General features: G+C 37.5%; 1 protein-coding gene across 3 annotated transcripts; it reads left to right on the plus strand.

Annotated features, from left to right (window-relative positions):
* The first annotated feature begins 6,295 nt into the window (after nucleotides 1-6,295).
* CLEC4A (C-type lectin domain family 4 member A) lies at nucleotides 6,296-18,870 on the plus strand. Of its 3 annotated transcripts, XM_086402083.1 has the most exons (7): nucleotides 6,296-6,366; nucleotides 6,462-6,666; nucleotides 10,598-10,711; nucleotides 13,259-13,360; nucleotides 15,835-15,986; nucleotides 17,102-17,226; nucleotides 18,287-18,870. In XM_086402083.1, the coding sequence occupies exons 2-7, from the start codon at nucleotides 6,588-6,590 to the stop codon at nucleotides 18,426-18,428; spliced, it is 714 nt and encodes a 237-aa protein (XP_086258209.1). In that variant the 5' UTR covers nucleotides 6,296-6,366; nucleotides 6,462-6,587; the 3' UTR covers nucleotides 18,429-18,870. The 3 variants fall into 3 exon arrangements, with proteins under 3 accessions (XP_086258209.1, XP_086258211.1, XP_086258210.1); XM_086402085.1 differs by lacking the exon at nucleotides 10,598-10,711 and having other exon boundaries at nucleotides 6,305-6,366; XM_086402084.1 differs by lacking the exons at nucleotides 6,296-6,366; nucleotides 10,598-10,711 and having other exon boundaries at nucleotides 6,443-6,666.
* The last annotated feature ends 4,031 nt before the right edge of the window (nucleotides 18,871-22,901 follow it).

Here is a 22,901-nt window from a genome sequence, read left to right on the forward strand (position 1 = left end):
AGTGGTTTCTTTGTGGTCTTGAGTCATACTAAGTTAGTCAGTTGCTTGTGACTCAAAAAAAAAAAAAAAAAAAATCCGTTGGCCATCTGTATGTCTTCTTTAGAAAAATGTCTATTTAGTGCTTCTGCCCATTAAAAAAATCAAATTGTTTTTAGTTTTTTTGTGTGTTGTTTTGTTATTGAGTTGTGTAAATTCTTTAAATATTTTGGATATTAACTTCTTATCAGATATATGGTTTGCACATATTTTCTCCTCATCTGTAGGTTGTCTTTTCTTTTGTAGATTGTGTCTTTTGCTGTGCAGAAGCTTTTAAATTTGATGTAGTCCCACTTGTTGATTTTTACTTCTGTTGCTTGTGCTTTTGGTGTGATATCTGAAAAACTGTGGTCAAAACCAATGTTAAGAATCTTCCTCCCTGTGGTTTCTTCTAGGAGTTTCATGATATTACGTCTTATGTTTAAGTCTTTAATCTATTTCAAGTTAATTTTGGGAGTGGTGTCAGTGGTCCAATTTAATTTTCTGCATGTGATTATCAGTTTTCCTACTGAAGAGTTTTGTTGAAAAGACTGTCCTTTCCTATTTAGTATTCTTGGCTCCCTTGTTAAATATAGGTTGACTGTAAATGCAGAAGCTTATTTCTGGGATCTCTACTTAGTTCCATTATTCTATGTGTCTCTTTTTATGCCAGTACTATCCTCTTTTAATTATGATAGCTTTGTAATATAATTTGAAATTAGGAAGTGTTACACCACTGGCTTTGTTTTTTTCCTCATGGTTGCTTTGGGTATTACTTTTTTGTGGTATTTTGTTATTTTACACAAATCTTAGGATTCCTTTTTTTCTATTTCTGTGAAGAATGCCATTGGGATTTTGATAGAGGTTGTGTTGAATCTATAATTGGCTTGGGTAGTATGGATGTCTTAACAATATTAATTCTTCAATTAATTAACAATATTAATCCATGAACACTAGATAGCTTTCAATTTTTGTGTGTCTTCAGTTTCTTTAATCAAAGTTGTAGTTTTTGGTATGTAGAAATTTCACCCCCTTAGTTGAATTTATTCCTAAGTATTTTATTGTTTTTGGTGTTATTGTGAATGGGATTTTTAAATTTCTTTTTTGGTTGTTTTATTGTTATATGGAAAGGAAACTGATTTTTATATGTTTATTTTATAACTTGCAACTTTACTGAAATGATTTATTAGTTCTAACAGTTTTTTTGTGTGGAGTTCTTAGGATTTTCTATATATAAGATCATATCATCTACAGAGAAAATTTTGCTTCTTCTTTTCTGATTTGAATGACCTTTATTTTCTTTTCTTGCCCAATTGCTCTGTCTAGGACTTCTAGTACTCTGTTGAGCAGGAATGGTGAGAGTGGGCCCCCTTGTCTTGTTCCTGATCTTAGAGGAAAAGCTTTCAGCCTTTAATCACTGAGTATGATGTTAGCCTGGTCCTGTCATACATGACCTTTATCATGTTTAGGTGTGTTCCTTCATACCCAATTTGTTGAGAGTTTTTATCCTGAAAGGATGTTGTAATTAGTCAAATGCTTTTCCTGTATCCATTGAGATAATCCTGTGATTTTCACCTTTTATTTGATTAATGCAGTGTGTCACAGATAATAATTTGTATACGCTGAACCATCTTTTACCCTAGGGATGAATCACACTTGATCATGGTGTACAGTCCTTTAAATGTGTTATTAAATTTGGCTTGCTAGTATTTTATTGAGAATTTTGTATCCATATACATCAGTGATGCTGGCATTTTCTTGTAGCATCTTCATCTTCGGTATCAAAGTAATGCTGGCCTTATAAAATGGGTTCTAGAGTGTTGCCTCCTCTTGAAATTTTGAGAAGAGTTTGAGACGGATTGCTGCTAATTTTTTAAAAAAATGTTGGATGGATATTTGGGAAACCATCTGGTTCGAGCCTTTTCTTTTTGGTAAGTTTATGATTACTGATTCAGTCTACTTATTTGCTATTGGTCTCTTCAGATTTTCTGTTACTTCCTGTTTCAGTCATGGTAGGCTACATGTTTCTAGGAATTTTTCTATTTTTCCAGGTTATCCAGTTTGTTGGTGTGCAGTTGTTTATAGTAGTCTCTTATGATCCTTTGCATTTCTGTATGATCAGTTGTAATGTCCCAAATTTCATTACTAATTTTATTTATTTGAGTCTTCCCTCTTCTTTTCTTAGTTAATTTTGTTTATTTTTTTTTTAATACCAGCTCTTAGTTTTGTTGATCTTTCCTATGGTTTCTCTTTTTCACTCTGACTTTAGATATTTCATTCATTCTACTAACTTTGGGCTTAATTTGTTTTTATTTTTCCAGTTCCTTGAAGTATAAAGTGAGGTTGTTTATTTGAGATATGTCTTTTTCCTTAGTGTAGGCTTTTATCTATCACTATAAGCTTCCGTTTTAGAACTGCTTTTGCAGCCTTGCATAGGTTTTGGTATGTTGTATTCCATTTTTTTGCTTGTTTCAAGATATTTTTAAACTTTCCTCTTAATTTCCTTGAACTATTGGCTGTTCAGGATTGTGTTGTTTAAATTCCATATATTTGTAAACTTTCTAGTGTTCCTTCTGGTCTTAATTTCTAGTTTCACGCTACCGTGGTTGGAGAAGATATTGATACAAGTTTAGTGTTCTTAAGTTTGCTAAGAACACTGAGTTTTGATCTAACATTTGGCCTATTCTGAAGAATATTCTGTGCTTGAGAAGAATGTATATTCTGCTTTTTTGGAAGAATGTTCTGTAGATGTCTGTTTTAGGTCCATTTGGTCTATAGTATGGTTGAAGTCCAGCATATCCTTGTTGATTTTCATCTGGATAATTGATCCATTGTTGAAAATAAGGTATTGAAGTATCCTGCTATTATTTATTGTCTATTTCTTCCTTCTGATCTGTCAGTATTTGCTTAATATATTTAGGTGCTCTGATGTTGAATGCGTATATATTTATGATTGTTATCTTTTTGATCATTATATAATGACCTTCTTTGCTTTTCACTACCATATTTGGCTTAACATCTTATTTTGCTGACATATGTATAGTTATCCCTACTATCTTTTGGCTTCCACTTGTATGGAGTATCTTTTTCCATCCCTTCACTTTTAACCTATGTGTGTTCTTGAAGCTGAGCTGAGTTTCTTGTAGAATATACATAGTTGAGTTTTGCTTTTTTTCCAGCCACTCTGTCTTTTCATTGGAGAATTTAATCCATTTACATTTAAGGTAATTATTGATAGATAAGGACTTACTATGTCATCTTTCTAATTGTTTTTTGTGTTCTGTTGTTCCGTTGTTCCTTTCTTGCTGTCTTCCTTTGTGAATTGATGATTTTCTGTAGTGGTATATTTTGATTCCCTTCTCTTAATCTTTTGTGACTGTACTGTAGGTTTATGCTTCAGGATTTTTACCCTGAAGCTTCCATAAAACATCATATCTTCCTTTTTCCTTCCTTCCTTCCTTCCTTCTATTATGGTACTGTGGGCTGATAACAATTTAACTTTGATTGGATGCAAAAACTTTGCCCTTTTACTCCCCCTGTGTGTTCTTTCATGTCACTATTTACCTCTTTTTTGTGTGCACTGAGCTGCAGGTACCTGTGAAGTGGCTGGGGTCAGTTGCAGACACACATGTAGTGATGGGGACAGTGAACCTTGTGGTCTGAGGCCACAAGGGCAGCTGGTGAACTGCCCCTGAATCCAGAAACCAGCTTAGATGGTTAAGGTCCAGTACTGCTTATTACGTCTGGAAGTTATTTGCTGGAGAAATTTATAAAAATTAGCTCTTTTTCTTCCCTTACTGTTTTTTGTACCACCTTTCCTGTCTTTACTAAACGATTCAGTCCTAAATGAAGCATTAGGTGGGTAGAGCAAGGAGGGTGTTTGTTGAATAGTGGGATGGGGGAGAAGCAAGTAGTCTGGTGCAGGCAGTCAGAGCTCACGCAGGGTGAGCAGGGTGACTGTGCAGGGGGCTGGCTTGGCAGTGGTGTTGGAGCCCAAGTTGAGTGAAGAGACCATCTCTGTAGGGGTGGGGAAACTGTTCTGGCATCAGGGCCTGTGCAGGCTGAGGAGCATGTCCACACGTGGCTGTGGCCTGGTATGGGGCGTCATAAGCAGCCTGGTCTGGGTACCAATGCCTGAGAGGTGAACAGGGCATCTGTGTGGCGGAGTGGGGGTTGGTGCAGGGGGCTCACGCAGTGACCAGGGCATCCTTGCGGGGAGGTGTCTGAGCCCAAGCAGAGGGAGGAAGGCGTCCACGCAGGTGTGGGTTTCAGAGGCTGTCCACATGATACGGGAGCACAGCGTGGAGACTCAGAGCCCAGGCAGGGTGAGGAGGGATTTCACACAGGAGGGTGACCTTGGACAGGGTGTCAGAGCCTGAGTGGGGTGAGAACAGATTCCACATTAGTCAGGGCACTGGTTTCAGGAATCAGAGTCCAGGCAGAGTAAGGAGGGCTGTGCTGTGGAAGGTGGCAGACCTGGGCAGGGTGAGGAGAAATGGCTGTGGGGATTGGCTGCCTCAGTGCAGGACTCCCATGCAGAACGGAGGTGGTGTCAACAGCGGTAGGGCCTGGATGGAGAAAGGAGCCCAATGGAGGAGAGAAGGGCATCTTAGTTAAGGATGGAGGGGCAGCCAAGGTAGAAAATGGGTTAAATCTAGGAAATTAATGCCTTTGAACTGTGGTGTTGGAGAAAACTCTAGAGACTCCCTTGGATGGCAAGGAGGTCAAACCAGTCAATCCTAATGGAAATCAACCCTGAATATTCATTGGAAGGACTGATGCTGAAGCTGAAGCTCCAATACTTTGGCCACCTTATACATAGAGCTGACTCATTGGAGAAGCCCCCGATGCTGGGAAAAGATTGAAGACAGGAGGAGAAGGAGGCGACAGAAAATGAAATGGTTGGATGGCATCACCGAATTATTGGACATGAATTTGAGCACACTCCAGGAGATGGTGAAGGACGGGGAAGCCTGGCATGTTGCAGTCCATGGGGTCGCAAAGAGTTGGACACGACTTAGTGACTGAACAACAACATTGATCAAATAAGTAAGGAGAATGGAAGCAGTTTTCTTACTGTCACAGAGGGAGTTAGAGATGCAGAAAGAGAAAAAGATAGAATGAACTCTTTGTGTAGGATTGGAATTAGAGACGTTAGTGTGAACTCATAGTTTTCAATATATTTAGACATAGAAATAAATACAGAGGTAAATGCTTGTGGTGTGTGTGTGTATGTGTGTATGTGTTATGCAGGGGAGAGAGGAATTAGGTGGGGAGACTAAAAGAAGGTGAATCAGTGGAATTCCCTGGCGGTCCAGTGGTTAAGAGTCTGTACCTCACTGCTGGGCTCTGGTGGGGGAACTAAGATCCTGTAAGCTGGGTGGTTCACCAAAAACTGGAAAAAGAAAAAAAATAAAGTGGAGACTCATTTGGGGAGAGCTGAATCTTGGGTGTGAGCTGGGAGCATGTCTGCAAAAAGATTCTGCATGAAGGATTTAATTTTGGGGGTGCTTTCCTCTTGGCTTATATGTAGTGCTTAGTTCCTCCTCTAAACTGTGAATCCATTAGATTATCCTAATTTGTTAAAGGCTCCTGTATACCCATAAGCCTTTTGTTGTGGTGTCCTGGGGATGAAAGAAAGAAGGACACCCTTCTCCTCTAGCATCCAGTAGGGAGCTGCTCTCAGGAGCTGCTGGGGGCACTTAAGCAGAATGCATGTGGAAGCATGATGGACTTAATCAAGAACAGGGATGAGCAGAGAACACAGGAGAGCAACTTCTGAAGGCACATAATCTACACTTTGACTTCCCACTGCATTAGAGGACTCTGACTTTTTGAAGTGGGGAGTTTGGCAAGAAAGTTGTTCTGTCAGTTGGAATGTAGTCCCCAAAGTTGCCTGATCAACCCCAGAAGATGAGGAGAATGCAAACATGAATGAGTATATACTCAGGTTGGTGGATCTACAAATGATTTTGTGTGCAGGTGAAAGTGAAATTGAAGTCGCTCAGTCGTGTCTGACTTTGCGACCCCATGGACTATAGCCAATCAGGCTCCTCCGTCCATGGGATTTTCCAGGCAAGAGTGCTGGAGTGGATTGCCATTTCCTTCTTCAGGGGATCTTCCTGACCCAGGAATCGAACCCGGGTCTCCCGCATTGCAGGCAGACGCTTTACCATCTGAGCCATTTGCAGGTAGATGCTCACAAATGCTTTAATTTCATCCTTTCTGGTAAGTTCACTGTTATCAGGGAGAATGTCTCTGCTTTGTTCCCCTTTTCCTTTCCTTCCTATTTCTCTCCCCTACCCTTTGACTTCCTACTTCTATTGCTATTTGCTGGCGTAATGTTTAAAGGTATAATTCACATTGCGCCTGTCTTGGGGTGTGGGCCCCTGAGGTTTTTAATTTTCATGAAATTCCTCTCAAGTTTTTTGTGGTTGTTTGTCTAGGGTCCCTGTTCTCAGCTAGTTGTGTGATAGGAAGTATGAGAAGTTACCACCGTGCTTGCGTTTCATTTTAAGTGGTTTTAAGGAAGAGACGGATAGGATTCTTCGACAAGAACAGAAGATCGCAGCATGACTTCAGAGGTCACTTATGTTGAAGTGAAGTTTAATAAACCCAAGTCCTCAGGCACCGAATCAGAGCTTCCTGCAGGTAAGACTCGCTTTCCAGTGGTCAAAGTGAATGATGGGATGAAGGGTGAAGAGAGAATACTATAAATAAAGCCTAGGGAATGTTGGTTGCTGGTTCTCTGGCCACGGTTGGGAAACACAGGATTCTCAGATCGAATTGCCTGAAAAGCATTAAAGGATGATACAGGTATGCCACGACAAAACTGAGGTGTGAGAAATCCACTATGGACCTGAGTTAAGGAGAATGGTAATGAAGCTGAGAAGTTCTTGTGTGCTTTCTGAGGTGAACTAAGACTGCAGTGTAGAGAGTGGGTTCAGGTCTTGAAACCATCAGTCCAGATACAGGGGCTAATGATGAATTGGTGGGTTTTGTTTCTCAATCAGTCACGGGAGAAGAGTTTGAGTGCAGAGTGTTTGAGTGTATTGGTTAGTATCAGACTAACATGGAACAAACCGTTGCAGATGAAAGCCTAGAAAGTCTTATACAGAAAGTCTCTTATGTTTTGAGAACGGTTGCTCTGCAATCAGAAAATCCATTGCACACTGTATCTGAGATGGATTCAGTGAGGTTTGGAAGTAAATAAAAGGTAATTTGGGTAGCATGTATGATATCTTAGATACAGAACAAAAGAGGAAAAAAACCGTGGAGACTATGAGAAGCTGTGAGAGGGAAGTTATGATTGCTTATGTTTTCCAAAATTCTGTGGAAACATGGAAAATGCTCAGGAAACTGTTTTTTTCCCCTTAGAAAATTTATAGGGACTTCCCTGGTGGTCCAGTAGTTAAGACTCTGTACTCCCAATGCACAAGTTCAATCCCTGGTCAGGGAATTAAGATTCCTCATGCTGCCAGGCACAGCCAAAATAAATAAATAAATAAATACTTGATAACCTTTAAAAAAAATACAAATTAAAAAAATTATATAACTTTGTTATTATATGCTGCAATGTTCATAGAAAAAAATAAAAAACCAGAGATACACACAAATTTATTTATTTTTAAAATTTTTATTAGTTCAGTTGTTTTACAGTGTTCTGTTTCTGCTGTACAGCAAAGTGAATCAGTTACACATGTACATATATCCACTCTTTTAGATTCTTTTCCCATAGAGGTCATTACAGAGTATTGAGGAGAGTTCCCTGTGCTGCATAATATGTTCTAATAGTAGAGTGTATATGTCAATTCCAATCTCCGAATTCATCCCACCTCCCTTTTTCCCTGCCTTGGTGTCTGTACATTTGTTCTCTACATCAGTGTCTCTATTTCTGCTTTGCAAATAGATTCATCTGTACCATTTTTCTAGATTTCACATATATGCATTAATATATGATACTCGTTTTTCTCTTTCTGACTTATTTTACTCTCTTTGACAGTCTCTCAGTCCACACACAAATTTAAATTGCTGTATTTATTCTTACTATCTAGAAATAACTATAATTTACATTTTGTGTACATCCTTCAAAATATAAAATACATCAATGTGTGTATGTGTTTTTCTAAAAATGAGATCATAGTATACATTATTGCAGGTTTTACCCCCACTTAGCAATATATTATAACTTTGAGAAAATAATTTTTTTTTCAATTGAGATATGACTGACAAAATTATATTAGTTTCAGATGTATAAGCATAATGGTTTGATTTTTACGTATATTGCAAAATGATCATCACAATGTCTAATTAACATCTGTCACCATACATAGTTTCACAGTTTTTTTTCTTGTGATGAAGGCTTTTAAGATGTACTCTTCAGTTCAGTTCAGTTCAGTCGCTCAGTTGTGTCTGACTCTTTGCGACCCCATGAATCGCAGCACGTCAGGCCTCCCTGTCCATCACCAACTCCCGGAGTTTACTCAAACTCATGTCCATCGAGTCGGTGATGCCATCCAGCCATCTCATCCTCTGTCGTCCCCTTCTCCTCTGCCCCCAGTCCCTCCCAGCATCAGAGTCTTTTCCAATGAGTCAACTCTTCGCATGAGGTGGCCAAAGTCCTGGAGTTTCAGCTTTAGCATCAGTCCTTCCAATGAACACCCAGGACTGATCTCCTTTAGGATGGACTAGTTGGATCTCCTTGCAGTCCAGGGGACTCTCAAGAGTCTTCTCCAACACCACAGCTCAAAGGCATCAATTCTTCGGCGCTCAGCTTTCTTCACAGTCCAACTCTCACATCCATACATGACCACTGGAAAAACCATAACCTTGACTAGACAGACCTTTGTTGGCAAAGTAATGTCTCTGCTTTTGAATACACTATCTAGGTTGGTCATAACTTTCCTTCCAAGGAGTAAGCATCTTTTAATTTCACGGCTGCAATCACCATCTGCAGTGATTTTGGAGCCCCCCAAAATAAAGTCTGACACTGTTTCCACTGTTTCCCCATCTATTTGCCATGAAGTGATGGGACTGGATGCCATGATATTTGTTTTCTGAATGTTGAACTTTAAGCCAATTTTTTCACTTAGCTATCTTCAAATAAGCAGTATTTTATATATGTATATTATAGCCTATAGTATTATTAATTGTAGTCATTATACTGTACCTTATATCCCAGGACTTACTTATTTTGTAACTGGACATTTGTACCTCTTGACCCCCTTCACCCATTTTGCTGACCTCATCACCCCTCACCTCTGGCAACCACCATTCTGTTCTCTGTGTCTATGAGTTATTATTATCTTTAAAGATTACACAGATAAGTGAGATCATATGGTATTTGTCTTTCTCTTTCTTGCTTATTTCACTTAGCATAATGCCCTCAAGGTCCATCCTGAAGGCAAGATTTCCTTATTTTTTATAAGTGAATAATATCCATTCCATACAGTTGTCACATTTTCTTTATCCATTCACCCATCAATGGACACTTGATAAAATAATTCTCAACCATGAAATGGTGACTAAAAATGTCTGATTTTTTAACACTACATTGTAACTCAACTATACCTCCATAAAAAATAAAGTTAAAAAGCAGTCTGGCTGAGTAATATTCCACTGTGTATATGTACCACAACTTCTTCATCCATTCATCTCTCAATAGACATCTGGATTGCTTCCATGTCCTAGCTATTGTAAATAGTGCTGTGATGAACAATGTGGTGTTTATATGGCAGAAGCCAACACAGTGTTGTAAAGCAATCATTCTACAATTAAAAATAAATTAATAAATTTAAAAAAACAGTCTGATTTTATTTTAAGGATGTGATGAGAGACAATTATAAAGAGTTATCTGCTATGGCATTATGTAAAGTAGTTAAAGTTAGAAATAATCTGGAAGATTATTTAAATATATATTGAAATACTATGCAACCACAATACAGTGGGTAAAAGAAGAAAATATGGTGATATAGAATACAATAAAATAGTGGGTCCGATCCCAATATATATGGTATATCAGTCATGTGGCAAAATGTGCATGCATGTATATACACTTAAAAATTGCTGGAAGAATGTATACCAAAATATTAACAGTTATCCCCAATGGGAAGAATGTATACCAAAATATTAACAGTTATCCCCAATGGGTTTCTCTACTGCCTCAGGCAGTAAAGAATCTGCCTGCAGTGCAGGAGACCCAGGTTTTTTCCTGGGTCAGGAAGATCCCTTGGAGAAGGGAATGGCTACCCACTCCAGTATTTTTGCCTGGAGAATTCCATGGACAGAGAAGTCTGGCAGGATACAGCCCATGGGGTTGCAAAGAGTTGGACATGAATGAGCGACTAACACTTTTACTTTCATCCTCAATGGTAGGAATTTGTGCATTTATGTATTTTCTAGCGTTTCTACAATGAACATTACTATTTCCTTTGTAGCTTCATATTTGAAATAATGTCATGTAATAGTAATAGTGTATTATACAAGAAAAGGGAGAGGAGGAAGAGAAGGAGCAAGAGGAAGTCAAGGTCAGAATTTATTATTCATGATAATAATAATTTGATTAATTTGATTCTTTCTTCAGCTCCCAAAGAGACCAAACTTCACCAAAGTGGCCATAGTTTTTCCAAGCTACTTCTTACCTCATTGCTGATACTTCTGCTACTATTAGCAATCTCATTTTTGATCGCTTTTATCTGTAAGTATCCAGATGGATCTATAAGAAATGTCTGCCTGACTTGAAGAGATGGCATCAAATAAACAGATAAACTATGAGTTTATTCAGAAATCTGGGAAAGAAGTCTTCTCTGGGGGAAGACATAGATAGTGGGAATTCATTGTGAGCTTGGTTCTTTATTTGCATTTAGTCACTCATAGAAATAATGGCATTCCTTCTCTTCAGAGAAATTGAGAGTATATGTGTGTACATGTTTCTGTTTTGCAGAATGAAATCTATAGGGCACCATTTCTACACTAGACAATTGTTTATGTGAGACCAAATCTGTGTTTTCTTAGTAGTGTTTATAAGGCTATGCCTGTTGAGGACATAGACATATTTTGGGACTAGCAGATGGACAAGAAGTAAATAGGAAGAAATCTCCCAGGAGAATAGTCTACTGAATTTTCATCTTAATTATTTTTGTCTTTCTCAAGACTGCATGAGCTCTTAAAATCCATTTGGCAAATAGGTAGATTTCTGCCTATCAAGAACTCATCAAGTTTTTTAAAATCATAAAACTAGTATAAGTTTGGGTAGATACTTTATTCATTCATTTGGTCATTCAATAAGCAACAGTGGCCATCTAGTCTATGTCAGACACTGTGCCAGATAGAGACAGCAGAGTTGTAGCCCTTGGTTTTGAGAAGTCCGCAGGATGATGGCAACTGGTTGAATGAAGCAGTGTTTATAACAACGTCTGGTAAATGTTCTGTGAGTAAGAAGCACAGGAAGCTGAGATAGGCTTCCTGGAGGAGGTGACATCTATACCTGTGTGGACCAAGCATGACAGATGTGGGAGAGCTTGAAAAAATTTGGAAAAATATGTTAAGTGACTGTGACATATGGTTCTAAGTGAACTGTGAGGTTGCAGATGGGAGAAACAAGCAGGGTTCAGACCATGAAAAGTGTCCTGTACAATTCTAAAGAGCGGATTTCCTCCTGCCCCCCTGCAGATTATTTTATCAATTATCTTCTGTTATTTAATAAACCAGTCTAAAACTTGGTGGATTAAAACAAACTGTTTTTAGCTCATGATTCTGTGGTTTGTCGATTTGAACTGGGCTCAGCTAAGCCGTTTCATTGGTCCTGGCTAAAGTCATTCATGCATACATAGTCAAGTACCAGCTGCAGGTAACCCAGTTTCTGAGGAAGAGGATGTAAACTGGGATGATGTGGACAAATTGGTTCCACTTCTTTAGAATTCATCAGGTGAGCTTGAGCTTGTTGATATGGCAACATGTAGGCTTGCAGAGTGAGAGCAGCTGTGAACAAAGCCTCTTGAAGCCTTAGCTTGAAACAATCCTAAAGGAAATCAACCCTGAATATTCACTGGAAGGACTCATGCTGAAGGTGAAGCTCCAATACTTTGGCCATGATGCGAAGAACCGACTCATTGAAAAAGACTCTGATGCTGGGAAAGATTGAAGGCAAAAGGAGAAGATGGCAGAGGATGATATGGTTAGATAGAATCACTGACTCAATGGACATAAATTTGAGCAAACTCCAGGAGATAGTGAAGGACAGGGGAGCCTGGCGTGCTGCAGTCCATGGGGTCGCAAAGGGTCAGACATGACTTAGCAACTAAACAACAACAGAAAGAGTTGCTTTTGTACATTTTGTTGGCTGAAGGAAGTCTTAGAGTCAGTCCATTTTCAAGTGGTGAATAAATAGACCCCACTTGTTGACTGGAAAAACTAAGAAGTTATATTACAAAGGGGTATGGGTACAGGGAGAGTTGAAAATTGTGGCCATTTCTGCAATGTGTCACAGTCATGGAGAACCATTATGGAATTTTAAGCAAGGAAGTGATATAACTCAATTTGATTTATAGGAATACGCTTTTGGTGGAGATGTGTAAAATGGATATATGAGGAGAGAATTGAAAGCAAAGAGAATAACCAGAAAGACAGTTCATTGCCCAATTGAGAAATAGTGAGAATCTGGTTTAAGGTAGTGAAGAAGAAGGGGAATACCTTTGAATGATAATGAGGAGGTAGAATCAAGGAGGTGGGGGCTTGATGAATATTTAGATCTGTGTGTTGGCCTGCTGAGGAATAAGAACCAATTGGGAAGTTACTCTGTATTTAACATGGATAACCAACAGGGACAGTACTGTAGAGGACAGGGAACTCTGCTCAATACTCTGTAATAAACTAAGTGAGAAAAGAATTTGAAAAAGAATAGATACGTGTCTGTATAACTGAGTCACTGCTGCATCTCTGAAACTAACATAACATTGTTAATCAACTCTACACCAATATAAAATAAAAATCTAAAAAAAATATTGCATTTTATCTAGACATCTGTTTTATCTGACGTTAGTGTAGCCACTCTAGCCTTCTTTACTTTCATTCGGTGTTTAAGTTTGAAGTTAATTTCCTATAAGCATAGAATTGAGCACATATTTGAGTCTTGTTTCTCTATTCAGACAACTTCTTTCTTTTAATTAAAATGTTTATACCATTAGAAAAAAGAATGAAGTTATAATGCTACCAGGAAAACGAATGATTTTATTCTCTTTTTCAGTTTTTTTTCAAAAATGTTCTTATGTTCATAAAGAAGAAAAGGCTACAAGAGAACTCATTCACACAGAATTGGAATGTGTGAAAGAAAATTCGACCCTAGAAGGTAAAAATTAATGTGCCTATGATTCAGTTATTGATAGTACTGTGTCCTAGGTCAATATTTCCAATACTAAGAAATTGAGTCTTATGAACATTTTAAGTTTTAAGTATACAACTATTTAGGGCCTACAATTTTTATAATATGCATATCTTTAATTCATTTGTGCAAAGAAATAGTCTTAATTATGAAAAAGATTACATTGCTTTTCGGTTTCTTCAGTCTTTGCTTCTTTCTGAACTTTCTGTGCATACTTGCTCTTTTACTCACATACCGGTTAAAACTTATTTGGTCAAGAGAGATTTAATTCATATATGTTTTAAGAAATCATATTTTATGTACATAAAACATTTTTGGGAGAATACATAAAATACTCTGCTTTAAAAATTTCCATTTTTTTTTATCCCAAACCTAAACTCTGTTAGCAGCTCTATGGTTTTGCTTCACTTTTTAATGGTCTGTTGTTAGATACGTATGGTTTAAGGATGATTATGGTTTCTTGGGGGAAACCCAAGGAATCTATTTTATACATAGTGTCAATAGTGTCGGGGCTTCCCTGCTAGCTCAGTGGTACAGAATTTGCCTGCCAATACAAGAGATTTGGGCTTGATCCCTGGTTCAGGAAGATCCCCTGGAGAGGGAAATGGCAATCCATTCCAGTATTCTCGCCCGGAGAACCCCATGGATGGGGGAGCCTGGCGTGCTACAATCCATGCTGCTTCAAAGAGCCATGACTTCATCACTGAACAACAACAACAACAGCAATAACATGGCTTCTTGGAGAACTGAACAAGAAAAAATTCCCTTTATCCTTATTCTATGTCCACCTTAACTCTGAAATCTTTCCTTGCTCCGAAGTATATATACTGATATATACTATATATATATATATATCTATTGATATATATATATATATAGCTACTTCCTGCTTTGTGTGGTCTAGTGTTAGTATGGTACACTTTTATTCATTTTTTTAAAGATGAAATACTAGTATGTTTCACAGTCTTTTTTTTCCATTTGAGATATCTTTCCACTTATCAAATTATTTCTAATTGAAAAACTGGTTCTGCCTAGTGATGGGGAGGGGATGGATCTGGCTGCTCTCCTGATACAACCCAGAGATACAGCCCATCTCAAGTTTGTGTTCATAACAAGCTCCTGGCAGATGGCACTGCTCTCTGGAAATTACGAATGGAAACAACAAATCATGATAGGGTGTGTCTCACCAACAGAAATCACAGTCATTTACAGATTACATTGCAGTTGCAGGCATCTTGAAATATTTTTTTCTCTTTTAAACTAATTTTTATTGCATTATAGTTGCTTTAAAATGTTGTGTTAGCTTCTACTACTTAGCAAAATGAATCAGCCGTACATACATAAATACTCCACCCTCTTGGGTTTCTCTCTTATTTATAACACCAGAGTGCATTAAAGTAGAGTTCCCTGTGCTGTATAGTAGGTTCTTATTAGTTATCTATTTTATACATAGTGTCAATAGTGTCGGGGCTTCCCTGGTGGCTCAGTGGTAAAGCATCTGCCTGCCAGTGCAGGAGACTGTACAACAGCAGTTTAATCAATGACAACAACCTTGTGGAACTCCAGGATGTAAAACTCAAGGAAGTGTTGGTGCCTCTACATTGTCTGGGTCACCCTGGACTTTTGATCTCTTAGAGTTGTCCACGCTGTGCTTCCAGCAATTCCACAATTACAATTCTGGTTTCTCTACCCTGGGACTGGCTCCCAAAGAGGTTTCTGCTCCAATATATTGCCTTTGTGTCTCTCCAGATCTGGGAGCGATAGTTTGCTCTGTGTATGAAAAGTTGCTGGTTTTCAGTTTGTTCAGCTTTTCACTTGTTAGAATTACTTGCTCAGTTGAGTAATTTCTATTATTCTTATAATTCATTGATATTTCTGTCTACTTTATTCTGCTGTTGAACCCATCTACTGTGCTTTTAATTTGGTTATTATGTTTTCCAACTATTCCACTTGATTCTCTTTTTTATCTTTAAAGTGTTTGCTGAATTATCTATTTCTTTGCTGAGGCTTCCTATTTTTTCATATGGTTCAAACATTTGTACTTACTTGTTGAAGCATCTTTCCATGGCTTTTTAAAAATCTTTGCCAGATAACTTCAGTATTTCTCTTATCTTGGTATTGGCATATATATATATATATATGTATGTATTTTTTAAGCTAATTTTGTGGTTCTTGGTATGATAAGTAATTTTCCATCGAAACCTGAGTATTTCTGTGTTATGTTCTGAGGATCTTCTTTAAATTTCTGTTTTAGCTGATTTTTCTGGATACGACACAGGCAAAAGAAAGGGGGTCTGATGTAGGCAGACTTGACCTCCTTGACACCTGACAAGAGTCCTGTTTTCCATGTAGTCTCCTCTGGTCCTTAATTTTTTATAATTTATACACTTTAAAAATTACTTTTAATATATTGCACTAATATAGCCTTCTTCTCAATACAGGGAAAGACTGGAGCTGCTGCCCAAAGAATTGGGGGCCATTTAGTTCTAACTGCTACTTTATTTCTAATGGAGCTAAATCTTGGAATGATAGTGAGAAAGAATGCTTGAGAATGAATGCTCACCTGTTGGTGATCAACACCAAAGCCGAGCAGGTATTACTAGTTTCTAATTGATAATAGAGTCAGGAGTGTTGCCTAGTTTTTAACATCTCTCTTAGTTAAGAAGGAGACTTTTATTGTCTTAGAATATTGATACTGTGTCTGAAGGCTTAAGAAAATAAATAGAAAAGGCTACCTAAGATTTTACATTCCATGCCTTTTTTCTTCTTCTATAAAACTAACCTCTGCCCCAAATAAATTGTGGCATTGAAAATATACTATATAGGGGTTAAGTGGAAGGCTGAAAATATTTCAGCCAGAAATATGATTTCTTTTATTTCAAATAATAAATAGTATTAATTATCATTGTTGAAATATAAAACACATAAATGTTTTATAAATTATTAACTATATAACAGGGAAGGGGAATTAAGTCCAACTGGGAAATGAAGTTCAATCATGAAGAGTCACAATCAATGATCAGAAATGACCGCTAACCATCTGATGTTGTTAAAAGGAAAATTGTTTAATTTGCAAAATTTTTCTCATGTACAACTTTGAAGAATATCCTCTCTTAGGGAAGAAATGAAGGGAAGTGAGTCTGAAATGAGAGTTCATTATGATTGTGAATAGAAATTGCCTCCATATGTATTGAACATGACTATGTTCTGAATGTTTGTGTCCTGTCGCCCCAATCCATGTGTTGAAATTCTAACCTCCAAAGATGATCGTATTAGGAAGTATGGATTTGGGGAGCTGCATAGGTCATGAGGGTGAAGCCTCTGTGGATGGGATTAATGTTTTTAAAAAAGAGATTCTACAGAGCAACTTCTCCTCCTACATGTGTGAATGCACACAATGAGAAAACAGGAATCACCATCTTTACCACGTGGTACCCTGACCTGGGATTTTTAGCCTTCAGAACTGTGAGAAACAAATTTCTGTCACTTATAAGCAATCCATCCTGAACAGTCTAAGACCAACCTCAGGCTCAAAAGAGATGTCTTTGATTCTATTCTGCTCTGCCAGAAAAAAACCAAGGCTCCTCTGCAGGGCCCCCATGTGGTTCATTATGAATTTTCTTTTTCCTCTCTTCTCTGTAAAGCCTATGGAACTCAATTCAATCTGACTATTCTAAAGGCTATAACTCCTTTCTTTTATTCATTTAGGATTTCATCACCCAGAAACTGAAAACTCACTCTGCTTATTATGTGGGCCTGTCAGACAGGACGTTGACAACGGGAAAAAGACACTGGCAATGGGTTGATGAGATACCATACAACGAAAGTGCCACGTGAGTACAGAATTCAATAAAGAAACCCAGCTTCTCCATTCTACAGGGATTTTAGGGTGTTCCATTGATCAGCTATTAAAATATAAAATAGCTCATGCTGTAAACTTGAAACTAACACAACATTGTAAATCAACTATACTTCGAAAAAAGAAAATACTCACATTCTTTTAATTCTTGGGCATTAGGTTAAATAATTTTCCTTATTATCTCACTCATCAAATAATGCTATGAGGCACACATTATTATTATTCTCACTATAGAGATGAAGAAACTGAGTTTAAAGAATTTAGATAATTCAGTGGTTATCTAGCAGCTGTTACAATGGTCCTCAAACCCAGGTCAGTTTGACATCAAAACTTATGCTTTCAACCATGACTATTTACCTCTAAATATAACAGAAATGTATGTCAATTAAGATCGTGACCAATTATCAAGAATTTAATATCTCTCATACAGAAAATAAGTTAAATTCTGATAGTCTTACATTTATGCAGTTCTTTTGAAACTCTTAAGTATTTTAGTACATTTTAGTACCTTACCACCTTTGATCCTCATATCACTGTGTGAAACATACAGAGATATTAATCTAGTCCCTATGAATCTGTGAAATTAAATTCCTTGTCCAAGGTAACAGGGATAGGAGCAGATTCAGAGATTTTAGCTAGCTCATCAGACTCCAAAAGCAGTGCATAAGAAAATGAAGCATACTACATTGATACCTGAGACCGGTATGAAGTCTTTTACATCTTTTAAGAGAGTCTGTGGACTAACAATTTCCTGGTAACAGGATGTAAAATAGACAAACAGAAGACAGCCTCTGGAATGTCTGCTGGGAGGGTGCTTAATGCAATAAGATGACACAGTGCTGGGTGATGTAAGAACAATTTTCAAGGGAAATATCAGAGATACAGAGGAGGAAAAATGCTGTGAGAAGTGGGAAAGAATGATTTGGGCATATCTGACTTTGACTTCCATGCCTAGCCATCTCCCTTACTGTCTCTTTTCAAAGCACTGCTTAAAGAAATGTTCTCATCCTTTTTCCCCCTTTTCTGGTGCTCAGATTCTGGCATGAAGGTGAACCCAACAATCCTAAAGAGCGTTGTGTTATGCTAAATGCTCCTTCAAGAAAATGGGGCTGGAATGATTGTTCTTGTAATGAGTTTCACAAGTTTATTTGCAAGATGATGAAGATCTACTTATAAAATGGAACATTCTCCATGACCATGAGGTTGAATCGGTATCCTACATCATAGAGATAGCTAATATATTCTTGTTATTCATATGTCTTGTTTAAGGATCTTAATAGAATTTTCCAGAATGTTGTGCACACATTCATTCATTTATTCATTCATGAAATTTAAGGGGAGCAAAATTTGCCACTCCCAAATGTTTTTTTGGCATGTGCATTATTTCAAGCTGAAAATATTAGTCAGTGCTAGAACTATACTTTTCATCTTTTTGTAAATGTCATTCATAGCCTATTTTCTTTCATCTTCCTTTGAGTACCAGCAATTATTTGTATGTTATATATTTTATGTAAGATTTGTGTCTAAAGAGTGAGATTAAAATGAAGAAGTATCCAGCTGTGTACCAATTAACAGACAGAATTGTGAAAATAATAAAACAGCTGTTATAAACCACTAAGTTTTGGGGTGGCTTATTCTTCAGCAATATGTAACTTAAACACTTTCAAAACAGTTTTGAGCTAAGATTTGCAAAATAATGTAACATATCATAGCACACTGTTTTCTCTAAAAATAGTAGTAGTAACTGAAAAGTGAGAGTAGATTAATTTTACTATTAGTGAATAAAATGCAAAATTAAAATGTTTATTTTTTATATCATTTTAAACCCTTATTCTTATATAGTAGGCATATTGTATGATATCATAGGTATGTAATTCTTATATAAATAAATGTTCAATATGAAGTGTTTATATACTAAATTTTGTTCAGGATGTATAATAAAAATTGCTCTGAGGTCACTATTCTAGAAAATCAATCTGAAAATTCTGTTTTAAAAAAGTAATTTATTTATCTTTGGCTGCACCGAGTGTTTGTTACTGTGTGTGGGCGTTCTCTAGTTGAGACCAGCAGGGGCTACTCTGTGTTGTCCTGCACAGGCTCCTCATTGTGCTGCTTTCTCTTGTTGCAGAGCATGAGTTCTAGGGTGCTTGGGCTTCATAGTTGCAGCATGTGGGCTTGGAAGTTGTGGTGCGTGGGATTATTTGCCCTGTGGCATGTGGGATCTTCCCAGACCAGGGATCAAATCTGTGTTCCCTGCATTGGCAGATGGATTCTTATCCACTGCACCACCAGGGGAGTCCTTAAAATTCTTGATTAAAATTTAGGTAAATATTCTCTGAGGTTAAAAAAAAAGATAGGTTACAAATGAACTTATTTATGAAAGAAATAAAGTCACAGATGTAGAAAACAAAAGTATGGACATTTAGAGGGAAAAGGACAGTGGGACGAATTGGGAGATTGGGATTGACATATGCATACTACTAAATATAAAATAGATAATAAGGACCTAGCATACAATACAAGGTACTCTACTCAATACACTGTAATGACCTATATGGGAAAATAATCCAAAAAAGAGTGGATATGTGTATATATGTAACTGATTCACTTTGCTGTATACCAGAAATTAACACAATGTTCTAATTCAGCTACTCCAATAAAAACTAATTTAAAAAAGAGATAGACTACATCCAGAACTGTTTGAACACTGTGTTTATGTGTTGGTTTATCTGGCAGATATATTTAAGTCTGTAAGTGAAATATGTCTTAGAATTTTAGTCTCTATATTCATCTTTCTAGTTACTTTAAAAACAACACATAAACAAAAAAAAGTCTACCAACACTTTAAGCTTTTTTGTCACTTATAAATGGAAGAGGATGTAGAAACTCTGAAATGTCCAGTACTGGGAAAAATACTTTTGTCCTTTGGAATTAAAAGGATCAACTTGTATGTCTTCTCTGAAGGTGGAAATCTGCTGACACTTGATGACCATTTATGGTCTGTTAAGTGTTAATCTTGCTTAGATGATCTCGAGACTGCAACATCAATTAATCAATCTGTCTTTACCAATATAGAAATCATCAATGTTTAATTTATATTCAGTAAAAAGCTAACATTTTCAGAGTACAGTAGAATAATTTTGACACAGGCCTGCAAACCTGTAGCCACCATATCAAACAATATAAAGAACCTTTCCATCAGTGTGGACTATTTCCTTGTGTCTCTACACCAGTAAAACAGTGATCTGATTTCTATCAATGGTGGATCAGACGGTAAAGAATTTGTCTGTGATGCGAGAGATTCAGGCTCCTCTGTCCATGAAATTCTCCAGGCAAGAATACTAGAGTGGGTAGTCATTCCCTTCTCCAGGGGATCTTCCTGACTCAGGGATTGAACCTGGGTCTCCGAGATCGCAGACACGGGGTCACAGTCAGACACAACTGAGTGACTAACACTTTCATTTTCACACATATTTGTTTTGCCAGCTCTAAAATTTCATAAAGGAGCAATAATAAAATATGCTGTTTTGTTTCTACCTCCCTTTGCTCAGTGTTAGTGATATTCATTCACGTTTTGTATTTTTTCAGTTCTACATTCAATTTTACTGTTGAGTTGTATTCCATTGTATATAATATATCATAATGTTATCCTTTCTTCTTTTAGTGACAATTGAGTCCTTTCTAGGTTTTAGACATTATGAATAAAGCTTCTATAAACATTCATTTATATGACTTTTGTGGTCATGTGTTTTTATTTGTCTTCAATATGTAACTAGGAATGTAATATATTAACCATTCAGTTCAGTTCAGTTCAGTCGCTCAGTCGTATCTGACTCTTTGCGACCCCATGAACTGCAGCATGCCAGGTCTCCCTGTCCATCACCAACTCTCAGAGTTCATTCAAACTCATGTCCATTGAGTCGGTGATGCCATCCAGCCATCTCATCCTCTGTCGTCCCCTTCTCCTCCTGCCCCCAATCCCTCCCAGCATCAGAGTCTTTTCCAATGAGTCAACTCTTCACATGAGGTGGCCAAAGTATTGGAGTTTCAGCTTTAGCATCAGTCCTTCCAAAGAATACCCAGGACTGGTCTCCTTTAGAATGGACTGGTTGGATCTCCTTGCAGTCCAAGGGATTCTCAAGAGTCTTCTCCAACACCACAGCTCAAAAGCATCCATTCTTTGGCTCTCAGCTTTCTTCACAGTCCAACTCTCACATCCATACCTGACCACTGGAAAAACCATAACCTTGACTAGACGGACCTTTGTTGGCAAAGTAATGTCTCTGCTTTTCAATATGCTATCTAGGTTCGTCATAACTTTCCTTCCAAGGAGTAAATGTCTTTTAATTTCATGGCTGCAATCACCATCTGCAGTGATTTTGGAGCCCCCCAAAATAAAGTCTGACACTGTTTCCACTGTCTCCCCATCTATTTCCCATGAAGTGATGGGATCAGATGCCGTGATCTTAGTTTTCTGAATGTTGAGCTTTAAGCCAACTTTTTCACTCTCCTCTTTCACTTTCATCAAGAGGCTTTTTAGTTCCTCTTCACTTTCTGCCATAAGGGTGGTGTCATTTGTATGTCTGAGGTTATTGATATTTCTCCCAGCAATCTTGATTCCAGCTTGTGCTTCTTCCAGCCCAGTGTTTCTCATGATGTACTCTACATATAAGTTAAATAAGCAGTATTAACCATTACAGTATCATACAGAGTAGTTGAAATGCCCTAAAAATCCTGTGCCTCACCTATTCATTCCTTTTTCACTTTTGCATGACCCTTGGACACCACTGACCTTTTTATGTTTCTATAGTTTTGCCTTATTTAAATTGTCATATAGTTGGAATCATACATTATGTAGCATTTTAGACTGGCTTATTTCACTTAGCAATATATAGTTAAGATTCTTCCGCATCATTTTGTGGCTTGATAGCTCCTTTCTTTTTATCATGGAAAATTTTCATCATGTGGCTGTGCCACAGTTTATCTCAGTTCAGTTTAGTCGCTCAGTTGTGTCCAACTCTTTGCGACCCCATGGACTGCAGCACCCCAGGCTTCTCTGTCCATCACCAACTCCCAGAGTTTATTCAAACTCATGTCCATCGAGTTGGTGATACCATCCAACCAGCTCATTCTCTGTTGTCCCTTTCTCCTTTCACCTTCAATCTTTCCCAGCATCAGGGTCTTTTCCACTGAGTCAGTTCTTTGAATCGGTGGCTAAAGTATTGGAGCTTCAGCTTCAGCATCAGTCCTTCCAATGAATATTCAGGTCTGATTTCCTTTAGGATGGACTGGTTGGATCTCCTTGCAGTCCAAGGCACTCTCAAGAGTCTTCTCCAACACAACAATTCAAAACCATAAATTCTTCAGTGCTCAGCTTTCTTTATCGTCCATCTCTCTCATCCATGCATGACTATGAAAAAACCATAGCTTTGACTAGACGGACCTTTTTTGGCAAAGTAACATCTCTGCTTTTTAATATGCTGTCTAGGTTTGTCATAACTTTTCTTCCAAGGAGCAGGCATCTTTTATTTATTTATTTATTTTTTTATCCATTCATCTGTTTTTTTTAAAATTTTATTTTATTTTTAAACTTTACAATATTGTATTAGTTTTGCCAAATAACAAAATGAATCTGCCACAAGTATACAT

This window comes from Bos grunniens, chromosome 5 (genome assembly GCF_055505025.1).
Source record: "Bos grunniens cultivar Pamir isolate PY7600 chromosome 5, Bosgru_T2T1.0, whole genome shotgun sequence".
NCBI classification, from domain to species: Eukaryota; Metazoa; Chordata; class Mammalia; order Artiodactyla; family Bovidae; genus Bos; species Bos grunniens.

Excerpts from the sequence above, each read along its gene's own strand:
- CLEC4A (XM_086402083.1), top strand. The coding sequence starts at position 6,588 with ATGACTTCAGAGGTCACTTATGTTGAAGTGAAGTTTAATAAACCCAAG. Across the intron at positions 6,667-10,597 it reads CGAATCAGAGCTTCCTGCAG|CTCCCAAAGAGACCAAACTT; the intron begins GTAAGACTCGCT and ends TTCTTTCTTCAG. Across the intron at positions 13,361-15,834 it reads AGAAAATTCGACCCTAGAAG|GGAAAGACTGGAGCTGCTGC; the intron begins GTAAAAATTAAT and ends TTCTCAATACAG.